Here is a 12,727-nt window from a genome sequence, read left to right as displayed (position 1 = left end):
TGTCTAAATGATGCTGTAACGCTGTAAAAGAGCTACTGATACAACGGACACCTTGAATAAATTAATGATAAAAACACAAAACACACGTGTGGACAGTCATGCATCATTCGTAAAAATAAAGGGCGTGTTCGTGGCTTTGAATGCATGAATTCATTTAACTAATTTTGTTTAATAAGTGCGAAATATGTGACAAATATTGCATGACAAGCGGACACTAACGGTTCTCTGTTCTCATATTAAACGTTAATACAGCCTACCTTCCTTGTTCACAGAAAGTCTCTGGTCTCCAAAAATAGAGGAGTGGTCGCAGCAGGCTAGGTAGAGTGATGTGCCCAGTGTTTATGTAAGCTAGGGAGGCGAGTTTGCTGATTTTAAACTGGGTTAGCCTGGGATGTGGTCCGACGAAAACTCAGTGATCGCTCTTTTTGAGAGCCGCCCTATAGTTTGTGTCTCGTGCTATGTGAATTGCTCGTCTGATGCATATTTAATCTGATTATAAATTATGATGTGTAGATTTCATGTTTGTGAAAGTTGAAATAAGAATATCAGGTAGTGCATCTGCAGTCTAAAGTTTGCACTGAAAGATGAAGGTCTTGCAACATTTTATATTATGAGGAGAGCATGTTTAAAAATCATGTTGTGTGTGTGTGTGTGTGTGTGTGTGTGTTTGGGGGGGGGGGGGGTATTTCACCTGCCGGGAATGCTAAGTTGACAGCAGATGAGGCTCTATACTGAACTTTAAAGTCAGGAGTCATTAGTAGCTTGCAATAACCAATACAAAGGGTTTGCATAGAGACTTTATTCAGTAGAAGCCTTAAACAGTGTTTTACATCTTGGCTTAGTGTGAAGGAACAGCTTGCAGCACATTACCATAACAGTGGTAATTAAAAAAGAGCATATAGGTCTGATACGGTAGGATATAGTAAAGGTAATTTAACGCCTTCGGCCTCTTGAGAATATAGTAGTTGATTAAAATCAACCTGGTGATGTCAGTAAAATGAAATGTGATAAAAGTGCTAAGACTAAACAATAGCCACATAATTCCCCCCCCCCACTCATGGCTCATAGCTTGGTGGATTTAGAGGAACAGCACAATCGTTCACCAGTTTGGATTTACTGCTGTAGTGAGAGTCCTCATCACTCTCTGGGTCTGTCAGTGGCACCTACAAGGAGTAAAACATTTAGTTAATGAGTTTACCATGACTGAGGAATTACTCTTCTGACAGCCAGTGGAAAAGACACTAACCATTTCAAAATACCAGCTTTACTGGTATGGGATTAAGAGTATTAGTATAATATTAGCATCAGTTGCTTTTACAGCTAAACTGCTGTCAAAGCATACAAAAAAAATTGCTTACGGATTCAGGCTCCGAGGTACGACGAATGGCTTTGGCAGAGAAGACTGATAGTGAGACAGAGACACAGATTTCCAGCACAGCCAAGGTAAGCAGCAGGCCTTTGATTCCATCCAGCATATTCTAGAAAATAAAGTATAAGTGTTCACTTCCTGTGTGCCCAAAACCCCTTTTCCTGCTGCTTAGGACAAGACGCGATCACACGTTTAACACTCAGAGATATATTAAGAAATGACAAACTATTATTTTAAATTATATCAACCTTTATTTTGAACATACTGGCCTTCTGCACTCACAAGTGTGACAGGTGATGGTTATACTGACCATGTAGCGTATAAACATCCACTGGCAATTCCAGGAATAACGATACTCCTTGCAGCCACTTGATTCTGGTCTGTCACTTAATGCAATACAGAAGTACACCACACCTGCCAAAGCTAGCACAGAGCTGATGATGTTCATGGCAAAGGTACCTTTGATCTGGACAGGGAAACAGAACCAGTGATGCCCATTTTAAAAGAACTGCTTTTAGATGTTATGTTTTCTAAGCCTGACAAAAAACCAAAAAAGGACATTCAAAAGAAACTCAGGGGAGTTACATGATACCTGTCAACATGTGATGAAAGCTGAAAAAGAGGTATACCAAATTTTTTTTAGATCTTTGTATTCTGTTAATGTTAACATGCGTGTGTTCCTGTTGATAGAAACTGTTTGTGTTGTTTTCACGTTGTTCTACTCTGTAATCAGTCAATTTACCAGGTGGGAATTTGTCCCTCGACGTGCAGCCACCGATACAGATCCTGAGATAATGCACTGTAAGGTAAAATCCAAAGCGTCATTAATATGTTTGTTTGCTTTTTACATTCATTGATTGATTACATTCAATCAAATTTTGCAATGTTGCAACCAAAAACACTCACTATTTAGTACATAATGAATAATCTAAAGAGTACTACAATCACTGTTTTGCAGATTAAACTATTTTAAAATAACTGAATTTTGATTTTTTTTTTAATCCATGTTCCCTTTCTAAAAAAAAAGAAAAAAAAGCAATATTTGTTTCACCAAGCTTGTAATACTCACTGCTATTCCAAGACCAACAGGAATTTCCCAAAGTAAAGTGGAGGCGATGGCTGTGTTTATGCCAATTACCACCATCAGCAATCCAGTAAAGATCTGGACAATCTGAAATAACAAAACGCAGTTAGAGATCAACCTCACCTTTAAGAAATGGTGAAGGCTTTAAAGTAGGCAGTATATTGTCAAAGCTCCTTTCATAAGCCAAAATCACATGGAATGTTGCATGTAAAATGGTGCATGAATTTTTGGAGTAGATTATTTCTACTCATTTTGGAAAGACAACAGTGCTCATTTATTATAGACGGATGTACAATGCACTTCTTATTTCACATCACTTTTTTTCTCATTCAAATAGAATTAAATGTAAAACAACAAAGCCCCTCTTTCAAGCATAATTTTTTTATACAAAGTCATGATGACTTAATGATTTATAGGAGAAAAAATTTAATGTCAGTTATTGCTGTACCATTATGCATAGTATGATTGATGACCCCAGCCAAATCAGAGACCCCTGACTTCTCATGATTGCGACCAAGAGGGACTGATCTCATTTCTCCAAGGCCATCACTTTATCATTAAGTTCTAAATACTACAAATTATTTCAACTTTTATCATTTTTGCAGCATTATTTATATGTAACATCTAATTCTTCAAAAATATGCAAATATTTGTTAACATATGACTTGTCTCACTGACCTATTTACATTTGATATTAACATAGCCTATGAATTACAGTTTAACTTGATGCAAAAATGTATTCTTGTAGAATGAGGTAGGTGAAGAAAGTGACAGGAGTCAATTCAATTATATGCATGACTTGGTTAAAAACACACACATTTGTACTTGGCACCTGGACGTGATCCTGTCAGCTGGACACATTATACATTTATAAGTCTGGCAGAATGAAGATCTGATTTGTCTGCTCTGGAACCTAAAACGTTAGACAAATCCCAATATGGCCAGACCCTCATGATGTTCAGAGCAGTGTGGCTGTGAAAAGATGTAATCCCATATCTTTAATAATCCCATTTATCTGCTTTGGTACATTCAAACTGTAGCTGAAAGTGATCCAGTTATAATCTTCCTTCTTGTGAGACAAATTCGGTGAGACATTTGTGCTAACAATTACCTAGTCAATTAGGTATGTTTACTACTACTAGCCATCCCAGCAGTAAGACCCATCGTGGCCCACTATGGGCATTCTGGATACAGTCAATGCAAGCAATGCCAAGCCCATACAAAACCCAGAAGGGCAAACGGCACTTGGGCCAGTCCAGACAAATCCCACAGCTCTGTTTCTCCACTGGGCCCACTATGGGGTTTTCAAAGGGGCAGTCCACACTTGGACTTCCCATGTTGGACTTATAGCTCAACTTCCCTTTGGAGAGCATCACAGTCTGTAGGCAACCTAATCTTATGCAAGAGCTAAGAATTTAGATATCAAGGCATGGATTTATTCAGTGTGTTCCAGTCTGAACTGATTTATTTTTACCATTTAAGTTTTGGAGTTAACCGGGCCGATGAGACCATTTACAGAGAGTATGTTATTCTTGATCTTACCCCAAGAATTTCCGGCTGCCCGCGAAAGAACATCCTTGTCATTTCTGAAAGTTTCGGTTTTGATGAATGTACTTTAATCCCACCGGTTACGGAAGTTTCTGTCTTCTCGTCTAATGGGTATATATGAGTGACAACACGCACACCGTGGGCCGTGGTTGTAACCGAAGCTGGCATTTTGCTTCTGCTGATTCACCAACAGCAAACGCTTAAAAAGAGTTAACAAGCATTATTTTAGGATGCGTTCCATCTCTATCATAAAGAACATCTGACAGCTTCAGATCCCCGTTAATGTTATTTTAGTTCCTTTGTTTTCGATACCAATACAAACATTTCAAGAGGTGAACATAACAGGTGCAAATAACGTAACGGAGACAATGGCAACAGTTATGTAACATACATATCGCGTTAATGGTTCTTTTTCTTATAACAAACAGCAAAAATTTGGAGACTCTAAATTTTACTGGTTCGCTAAGCATGTTCTTCAGCTAGACAAAAACCAGCAGCAACTGTTACTTCCTGTAACTACACTGGCGCAGTTAAAACTGGCCACAGTTGTACGCTTTTTCTGAAAAAAGCAGCCAACTGAAAACAACAAGTGGATTGCGATATACGTTTTCTTACCCTTGATGAGATGGTGACTGCGAAGAGTTAGTCGATTTTATCTGTTGGGTCGATCACAAATAGTCCGCACCAAAATTCTTCACGGAAGTTTTTTTTTTTTAATTTATTTTTACGGGAAGTTGAACTTGACTCCTCCTTCTTAACCCATTTGAGACAATGATTATTTTGACAATAGGGAGTAAGCAACACCTCATTTACCAATGTAGAGGTACATACTGTCTTTCTGCCACAGACACTTCTCTGTCTCATCTATGGTGTTAAAAAAATATGCTGTATAGCGCATAGGACATTCACCAATTTACCATGTACAATACTTGGCTGAATGTGATGTAAGCCATTGGATAAATGATGGTTTACAATGAACATACAGGAGGTGTAAAAATGAAAGAGTCATATATCGAGTGATTTAAAGGAGTGATTATATAATTTATTTGTGAGTTACAGCAACTTTTTGATAAAACGTTTGGAATATTATTTCTCTCACACACTCAGACACACACACACACACCCTTAAAAGTCTGTCACTCAAGCTGCCTGTCATTCTTAAAAATACTATATTAAAATATGAACAAAGATGACAAGATTTAATGAATTTTAAAAGTGCTAAGCAGTTGTTGTCACATGGTTAAGCCCTCCTTTTTGGAAAAAAAAAAAACAGCCTTAGCTGACTGTTACCAATTCATGGTGACAGTAGTTCTAATGAGTCACTAAAAAGTCTTTACTGAACCTTTTAAACATCCGTGCAAGAGATGTAATTTTCCTCTTAAGGTAAAGTTATGCATCTTAATATAGGCATACATCCTTAGTCTGCATAGAGGTATCTTAAACCTAAGATTGTTTTACCTCAAACTCTTTCACAGGGATGAGCTGTGGACCAGTATTACTTATTCTCCTCCACTTCCACCAGTGGAATCCACTGAAAAGGAGCATACAGAGACAAATGCAGAAAAGCAGAGTAACCGTCACCAGTTCACGATAGTAACTCTTTGCTTCTGTTACTGGTTTTAATCCAGAATTTTGTGTTTGTCCTGTTGTTTTTGGATCAGAGGCTGCTCCACCAACTGTAGAGTGAAAATGCTCTTTATTTTCATCTGTGGTTTCTGAGTCAACTGATTCTTCATTATGACCACCTATTATATCTGACTCTGGCACAATTTCCATATCTGTTGTTTGCCCAGTCTCAGATGGAGTTCCTGGCTCTGAATTTGGTGTGTTGTGATTTGGTTTGCCTGGGGACACCATTGCACGGGGAGAGACACTTTGGCTCAGTGAGAAGATTGCCAAGATTTGATGGAAGCCTCTCTCAGTAGAGATGCAGCTGTAGGTCCCCAGAGTCGCAGGGCTGGCCAGGAACATAAGACTCCCATCCTCACTCTGAATGTAGTTCTTTTGGTCAATGCTGTTGTTCTCGGACCTCCAGCTCAGTGTAGCCAGTTTGGATCTTGATTGACATGGCAAAATTACCCGCTCAGACAAAACCACTGTAGGAGAGAGTATTAATAATTAAAGGTACAAATTATATGTTGAGGCGTTCAGTTGGAGAAATCCAGTTCAGTTCAATTTAGTTCAGAAGCCGTGTGCAGGTCTGGGTGGTCTAGGAACAAAAGGTATTACCAATACCATTTGCCAGATAGGGCTGTGGGCTGGTTGTGTTAGGTCTGTTTGATGACGCTGTGTACTCTTCTCAAAATAGATCTTCTCTCCACTATACACATTTCAATACCTGCACAACTAATTCAAATAGTCAAGTAACCACAAGGCCCTTATTTTGTTTTACAAGATGTGATGGTGGTGATTGAAACAAATGAACATTTGGCATAACTAGTCCTTTGATTAGAATCTCCTGAACTATGGAAAATATTTCACTCACCATGAGCTTTATAGTTTGTGACAAATGAAAATAAAAATTTAGAATAAACATACCTGAAATAGTTTTTCTTGGGACAGTCATAGAATGGCCTCTCTCTAAGTCTTTACACTGTTCAGTGATGTTGCCATGCTCCACATCCTGAGCTCTGAATATCAACCATAGTAATTGTATCATGACTCGCATTCAAGAACAAAATCAAAATAATACCCGTAATTTCTCCATCCTGTACTTCAAAGCCATCTGTGTCTACGTTTAGTCAGCGTCTACACAGTTTCAGTGCTCAGTACTTCTGTGAAGCTCATTAGAGCTAGCAGTGGCACCAAGTGATGAGAGAAGAAATTATAATAAGAGTGCTTACAGATTAGCCTGGATGGAGGACACAGTTGTGCAAACACTGGTAGCAGGATCCCAGCCACAAAATGGATCCTGAGCCAGTACACACTCAGAACATGATAAGTAAAACGAGCAGTTAGAAACAGGCACGCGGGACACACCATCGGAGGTCCCCACAAAAACCACACCCTGTAAAAAAAAAATCCAAACAGACAAATAATATTCACACCCAGTAGGTGATTTTGTTATTATTTAACAGAGGGGATGGCCCAATGGTCACTGACACTACTCTACAGAGTATACAGAGGGATGGCAGGTTAAGAAGGGGGGTGCATTTTGGTCATTTTCCCAACAAGGGGGATGGCATTCCCCCCTCATCCCCCTATAAATCGTTTGCTGATCACACCTCAACAAGGACAAATAGTTGAAAAAGAAAAGCAACAGAGCACTTGATGAATGAAAAAAAAAATGATACAGTGCCTTAGTGACAGAGAGAAGGATGTTTTTCATGATCTGCGGTGGCTTGAAGACTTGAATTTCCTCTATAATGTGAGGTCCACTCTCCAGCAAGACAACTTTGTGAAGGAATCCAGATTCTGAATAGCAAACAAGATGAACATTAATATACAGAGGAGAAAAAATAGGTTGGATAAAGCCTCTTATAGGTGGTGAGTCCTACCACTAAGCAGGAAGAGCACAGTGAAATTGTGGCCATTGGCAGCCTGGGTGGTTTGTGCTGCCATCCGGCTATAGAGGTGCTCTGTTGACATGAGGGTTACTTTTTGGCCCACAGCTTCTACATTTCTCGCAGTCAGGAAGGTTGTCTTTACTATATTTAAATCATTGTCGTTATGTGACCCACACTGAAAAATAAGAAGTGTATTATACTAATCTGCAAGGTACAGATTAGTAAAATAATCATTTTACATAACTCATAAATTGACAAAAAATGCCATAAAAGCTTGGATCTTCACAGTCTCCTTCATAGTCTTCAACATGTAATGGCACTTTACCTTGCCCAGTACATTATGCTTGATTGGTTGAGAGCTCCACTGGTTGGAACTTCTATCTAATGTCCTATATTCGTCTGAGAAGACTGCTTTTATGTCTCCAAGCCGGAAAGCACAGACTGCTGACTGTTCAGAAACCAAAGACCTGGCTCAGGAAACAGCATGAGAGAGAGAGGCAACTAGTCAAACAGAGTCAACTGTGTACCCATAACCTTCCTATTGCATGGCCATGAATATTTGTAATTTAGAGGGCTTCATACTAACCACTGGGATCTGAAGACACCATAGAACAATGTGTCATCAGGAGACTCTTCATTTGGCAGGGTCACCATGTCTTCTAGCACACCGAAGGGCAGTTCTTTCTCTGGCTTGCACACAAGCTGTGCCTTGGCAAAAGTTGTCCAGTGTTTCTGAAGAATGCGCATTCCCCCATTGTCGTCCTAGCTCAATAAAACACTTTTTTTAATGAAATTTGTACATTGCTCAAGCAGAAGACTAATGTTTATAACTCATTTACAAACAGAACCTAAATGCATATGCTTAGATGGGCTATACAGAGGGAGGGTTTTACCGTGCAGACTTGGGCCACACGAGGCACAGTAAGCTGATCCATAAAACTGTATTCTTTGGCAGTCTCCGTCAGGAAGAAATACACCTTTCCCTCACTCGGGATGAAGGAGGAACTGATGAAAGTTGGCTCTGAATAAGAAGGAATATTAAAGACATGTTAAACCATTAGTATTAGAAGTTCTTAACATGTAAAAGACCAACAGTCAGTATGGTGTATAAAACACTTGGAGCAAATGAAAAAGAGACTTAAGTCATCTTATATCGATCCATACTGATTTTTAAATATATCTGCTAAATATTTAGCTTTTCTCCCGTAGCGTGGGTATTGTCAGTGCTTTTCCCTCTTTGTTTCAGGCTGAACGTCCCAAAAGTTTAGATTGTTTTCTACATGTATACATATCACATCAAACTTATTCCATCAGTAGACCAAAGAAAGACACAAACCAATCAGTGATCCTAAAGAATTTTCAAGACTTATGTCTTTCCGCCCATCTTTACTAAAGTAGCGTGAGATGACTGCTTTGTTTCCCCAGAATCCAGACACTGTACCCATATACAGCTCTCCATCTGTGGGCAGAAGTACACAGTTCAAAATGACCTTCAGGACGCTGATAGAATTAAACTACCTGAATCCTACTACAAATCACCGGTACAAGGACCTTAGAAATATGCAAACTGAGGAGTACAAGCTTAAGTTGAATGCCCCCATTTAATTGAACGCAGATGTTTATAAAGAAGATGGTGCAAGAAAATAAGCAGATTTTAATCCCATCAAAACTGTTTCTGCTGAGCCTCTTACCAACAGCGACAGCTGTGTTCCTTTGGTTTGGGTGATGTGGACAGCGATCTTTGGCCTCCTTTCCTTCTATTTTAACATTGCTGTTTGCCTCTGTGTTCTGAAGAGATACAGAGAAAAAGTCATATGTTACATATGTTCCAATTATATTTTACAGACTGAATTGATAAAATGTGGCTGGAAGATGTGGGGTTTGGCTTCTTACAATTATTGTGTCGTGTGGCTTGAAAGCAGAGGTTCCGCAGACATAAAGATGAGTAGAATTGAGGAATTGCAATACCCGGATGTAATTGAAACAATATTTCTGAAAAGAGAGAAAAGAATTTTCCACAAATATCAGTGGTCTGGGTAAAATTCAAAATGAAAAATCACCCAAAATATGTAGTACTTTTACCATGGTAATATCAGTGCAGATGATCACACTAAAGTCAGTTAATTTGATATACCTTGTAATTATCCATTGAACAAATGCCAGTGTTTGGGGGTGCTTTCCAATCAAACTGGAGGAGGAGATGATAAGTCCGAATCACCAAATTAAGTCAGCAATAATGAGGAGAGAAAGAACAAAGACAGACATTTGAGGTAGCATACTCATATTTGACAATACACTTATACACTTTACAATATTTATCAGCTCCATGTTTTCTGTGATTCAAATCTAATGGTTTATCTTGGTAATGATTACAATGTGATAAAGTCCAGTAATGATACATACAGTATATTGCAGATAATCATGGATATTACATAATTAATACTGAAAATTTTATTCAAAACACTGAAACTAAAACAATATTAGAAAAGAAAAAAATTGAAAGAGATGAACTGTTTGAGCAAATCTTTTGGGAAAAATATGCAACACCAAAGCAACAGAAAGCAGCTGGCTTGTGTGAATTTTTTTGTCACGTCTTGTTTTGTGTTTGTGTTGTGAATTTTTTTGTCACATGTCTTGTTTTGTGGTTTACCAAATAAGTGGTGGAAACATTCTGTGCATCTCTCGCAGTTCACTGAAAGTGACATGGAAGCAGTGCTCACCTTGTTTATCAGTGTGAGTTTGTCAGGTTGACTCACATCAAGTGAAAGCACTGCATCACGGGCTCCCACAAACAAGGTGTCACCTTCTGCACTTAGTAAAAGCGTAGTGGTATTTCTCACATCAGGTCTTGTGAAACGGGCAACAAATCTACCGGCGCTTCCTGAGAAAGGGGAATTAAAACTTGCTTACTTATGGTTTGCGTCAAAGGCAATGATTCAGTCAGACCAAAATTTTCTTACTTGTCCGTTACGTTACAGATGGAGCACGACGGGAATGAGCAAATCTAATGGCATTTTTAAAATTGAAAGGAATTTTGAAACGAGTGTGTGTCCAGTAGCGAGGAGGCAAATTCTCACAATTTCGACACTGTTAATTTGTTTTGCAAGCATACCTGTTAAACATGATTACATCAGAGCATGTAACCACTGTCGGACTGGAAATACACTAGCCTGTTATTTATGTGAAACGAGATCCCAGCGAGAACAGCTTCTTGCAAAAAGTAAATGCCTTTAAGTAAAGATCTTAACTAGCAGAGGACTTCACCTGCAGCACAGTTATCCATGTCTTAAGGTAACATTGTGTTCCAGTTAAGAGCCACTGTGTATTTTTTCAACCATGCAATACCAGTAACTCTCATCTATAGCAGCTTTCATCATCCAGTTTCCTGTGATGCACATGGTGGCCCTGAGTTATTTTCTCTGTATTTCTCCCACAAGGCCAGGCAGCAAATGTCAGTGCTCTTTACACTCTTCTCAGAGTTTATAGGCCAAATGCGATGGTGATCAAGAGAGGAGCATGCAATGTGCAAAATAAGATGCACATCCATTATACCAAAGACTGAGAAAGGGGCATAAACAAACTTCATCTGAAAATATAAGCTCCCCTTTAAAAAAAAAAAAAAAAAAAAAAACTCCAATCAGTGACGTTATCATTCTGTGCTTCCTACAGAGATCTTCAGTTGACCTATACACATGAATACCTTAAAACTGCTTTAATAAAGTTTCATATGTACATTTCCCATGTGCGGATCATTTATATATTTTGGATTTAGTTGACCTGAAATGATGCTTTATGTAATATTGTGAAATATAAAAAACAATATATAAAAAAAACACTACAATGCACTACTACTTTAACACTTTCAAGAGACAAAAGGTAGGACTTCATGCAATGTCAAACACATGTCTTATGAACAAAAATGCCATACACCAGCAAGATACACAGCAAGAAAATGAAGAAATGGAATCCAACCCAACAAGCACTGCATGAATAAGATTAGTAAGAAAAGAGAGAACATTCATAGTTTTACTAACCAAAGACAAAAGATGTTCGAGGTGATGACAAACCATTGCAGACACCCATAACCTCCAGTAAAACAGAAATGATCAAAACTAGCCTCAGACGTGCCATGCTGAGGCCGCGCTCTTCGGAAGAACAGAAAACGGTCAGGTATCGTTCCAGAGCATGTATATCATCACACTTCCTGTGACTGAAGGGGAAGCAGAGGCGTGTGTAGCTTAGAACTTTTGAGTCGTTGTATATTGCAATACGTTTTCATATCTTTCTATCAAATACTGATCATGTTTATTCCACATTAAATTAAATATATTTGTATTAAAATATTGAAGTATTTATTCATATATGCTAAAACAAAGTACGTTATCAAATTAATTTAATAATAGATTACACAAGTGCCAGTAAACAGTCGAGTGTACCTCCCAAAAATACTATTTAAAATGTGGTATAATGAGGTCTAAAGAGGGTAATGGATTGACAAGTGCGACCTTTCAACAGAGGCTCCTGTTTCACAAATACAGAACAGGAATCTCTGTTCAAAAAAAAATATCCTCAAAATTTTAGATAATCCTTAATCTGAGAAAATCTTAATGTGTTCAGACTGTTTTTAGGGAAAAATTAATAGGTAACTTTTCTTTATGTTGTATTTTGTGAATATGTGACATTCTACTTATGTGAATAAATATGTGCCTACAGCAAAATATTGCAGGTTTTACCCATCCTTTACTATATCCTTTATTTTCTTGGATAACTGTACCCTTTCTGTACCCATCTTGTCTTTCTGCGACCTTAACAAAAGTGCAAGAGAGGTTAGTAACTCTTGAATGCAGAGTTCGATTTTGGGGGGGAGAAAACATGAAAACTTTCTAAATGTGTATGGCAGCTGATTCTCTTAAAGCAGGTCATTTTCTTTAGGCAACCTCATTTGGCTGAACTTCAGCATGAATTTCTGCAATGTTTTAAAAGTGCATGGTGTTCATCAACTTAGGAAGATCGGTTTTAAGTGGGTTCCATGCAAGCTAATGGAGCTCATCGTTTAGCATCACTACCACCAAAATCAACCCAGAATCTGGTCACACATCGTGACCTGCAAGCATGGACTTTGAAGGAAATGTGTAAATAATAGCATATTTAATCTCTTTGTGCATCACACCTCATGAAACTTGCTGTTAATTCAAAGTGAATCTGCAGTAAGTTCAAACT

The 12,727-nt window shown here is 38.3% G+C and overlaps 2 protein-coding genes across 2 annotated transcripts; both read right to left on the bottom strand.

The window, feature by feature from the left end:
• Nucleotides 1-770: 770 nt before the first annotated feature.
• On the bottom strand, nt 771-4,714 carry si:dkey-7j14.6 (membrane-spanning 4-domains subfamily A member 4A). Its single transcript, XM_030781778.1, has 7 exons — nt 4,617-4,714; nt 3,996-4,200; nt 2,439-2,540; nt 2,112-2,168; nt 1,680-1,835; nt 1,359-1,478; nt 771-1,163 (listed from the first exon to the last, which is right to left on the bottom strand). Exons 2-7 carry the CDS (start codon nt 4,167-4,169, stop codon nt 1,056-1,058), a joined length of 717 nt encoding a protein of 238 aa, XP_030637638.1. The 5' UTR covers nt 4,170-4,200; nt 4,617-4,714; the 3' UTR covers nt 771-1,055.
• A 730-nt stretch (nt 4,715-5,444) lies between these two features.
• On the bottom strand, nt 5,445-10,790 carry sema4aa (sema domain, immunoglobulin domain (Ig), transmembrane domain (TM) and short cytoplasmic domain, (semaphorin) 4Aa). The gene is made up of 13 exons (XM_030783120.1): nt 10,772-10,790; nt 10,228-10,388; nt 9,401-9,499; nt 9,199-9,295; nt 8,844-8,966; nt 8,401-8,528; nt 8,094-8,269; nt 7,833-7,974; nt 7,499-7,682; nt 7,300-7,415; nt 6,845-7,008; nt 6,540-6,631; nt 5,445-6,097 (listed from the first exon to the last, which is right to left on the bottom strand). The coding sequence occupies exons 1-13, from the start codon at nt 10,788-10,790 to the stop codon at nt 5,445-5,447; spliced, it is 2,154 nt and encodes a 717-aa protein (XP_030638980.1).
• Between the last annotated feature and the right edge of the window lie 1,937 nt (nt 10,791-12,727).

The sequence above is a fragment of the Chanos chanos genome, chromosome 8 (assembly GCF_902362185.1).
Source record: "Chanos chanos chromosome 8, fChaCha1.1, whole genome shotgun sequence".
Classification (NCBI taxonomy): Eukaryota; Metazoa; Chordata; class Actinopteri; order Gonorynchiformes; family Chanidae; genus Chanos; species Chanos chanos.
Note: the sequence above shows the minus strand (reverse complement) of the source record. Positions and strands in the feature narration are given on the sequence as shown.

Coding starts and splice junctions, on each gene's coding strand:
- si:dkey-7j14.6 (XM_030781778.1), bottom strand. CDS start 4,169: ATGCCAGCTTCGGTTACAACCACGGCCCACGGTGTGCGTGTTGTCACT. Junction 1,479..1,679: donor GGATGTTTATACGCTACATG/GTCAGTATAACC, acceptor TTTATTTTCTAG/AATATGCTGGATGGAATCAA. Junction 1,164..1,358: donor GTACCTCGGAGCCTGAATCC/GTAAGCAATTTT, acceptor TACTCCTTGTAG/GTGCCACTGACAGACCCAGA.
- sema4aa (XM_030783120.1), bottom strand. Junction 9,500..10,227: donor AACTCACACTGATAAACAAG/GTGAGCACTGCT, acceptor CTCTCTTTTCAG/AAATATTGTTTCAATTACAT. Junction 8,529..8,843: donor TTCTTTAGGATCACTGATTG/GTTTGTGTCTTT, acceptor CTTCTTATTCAG/AGCCAACTTTCATCAGTTCC.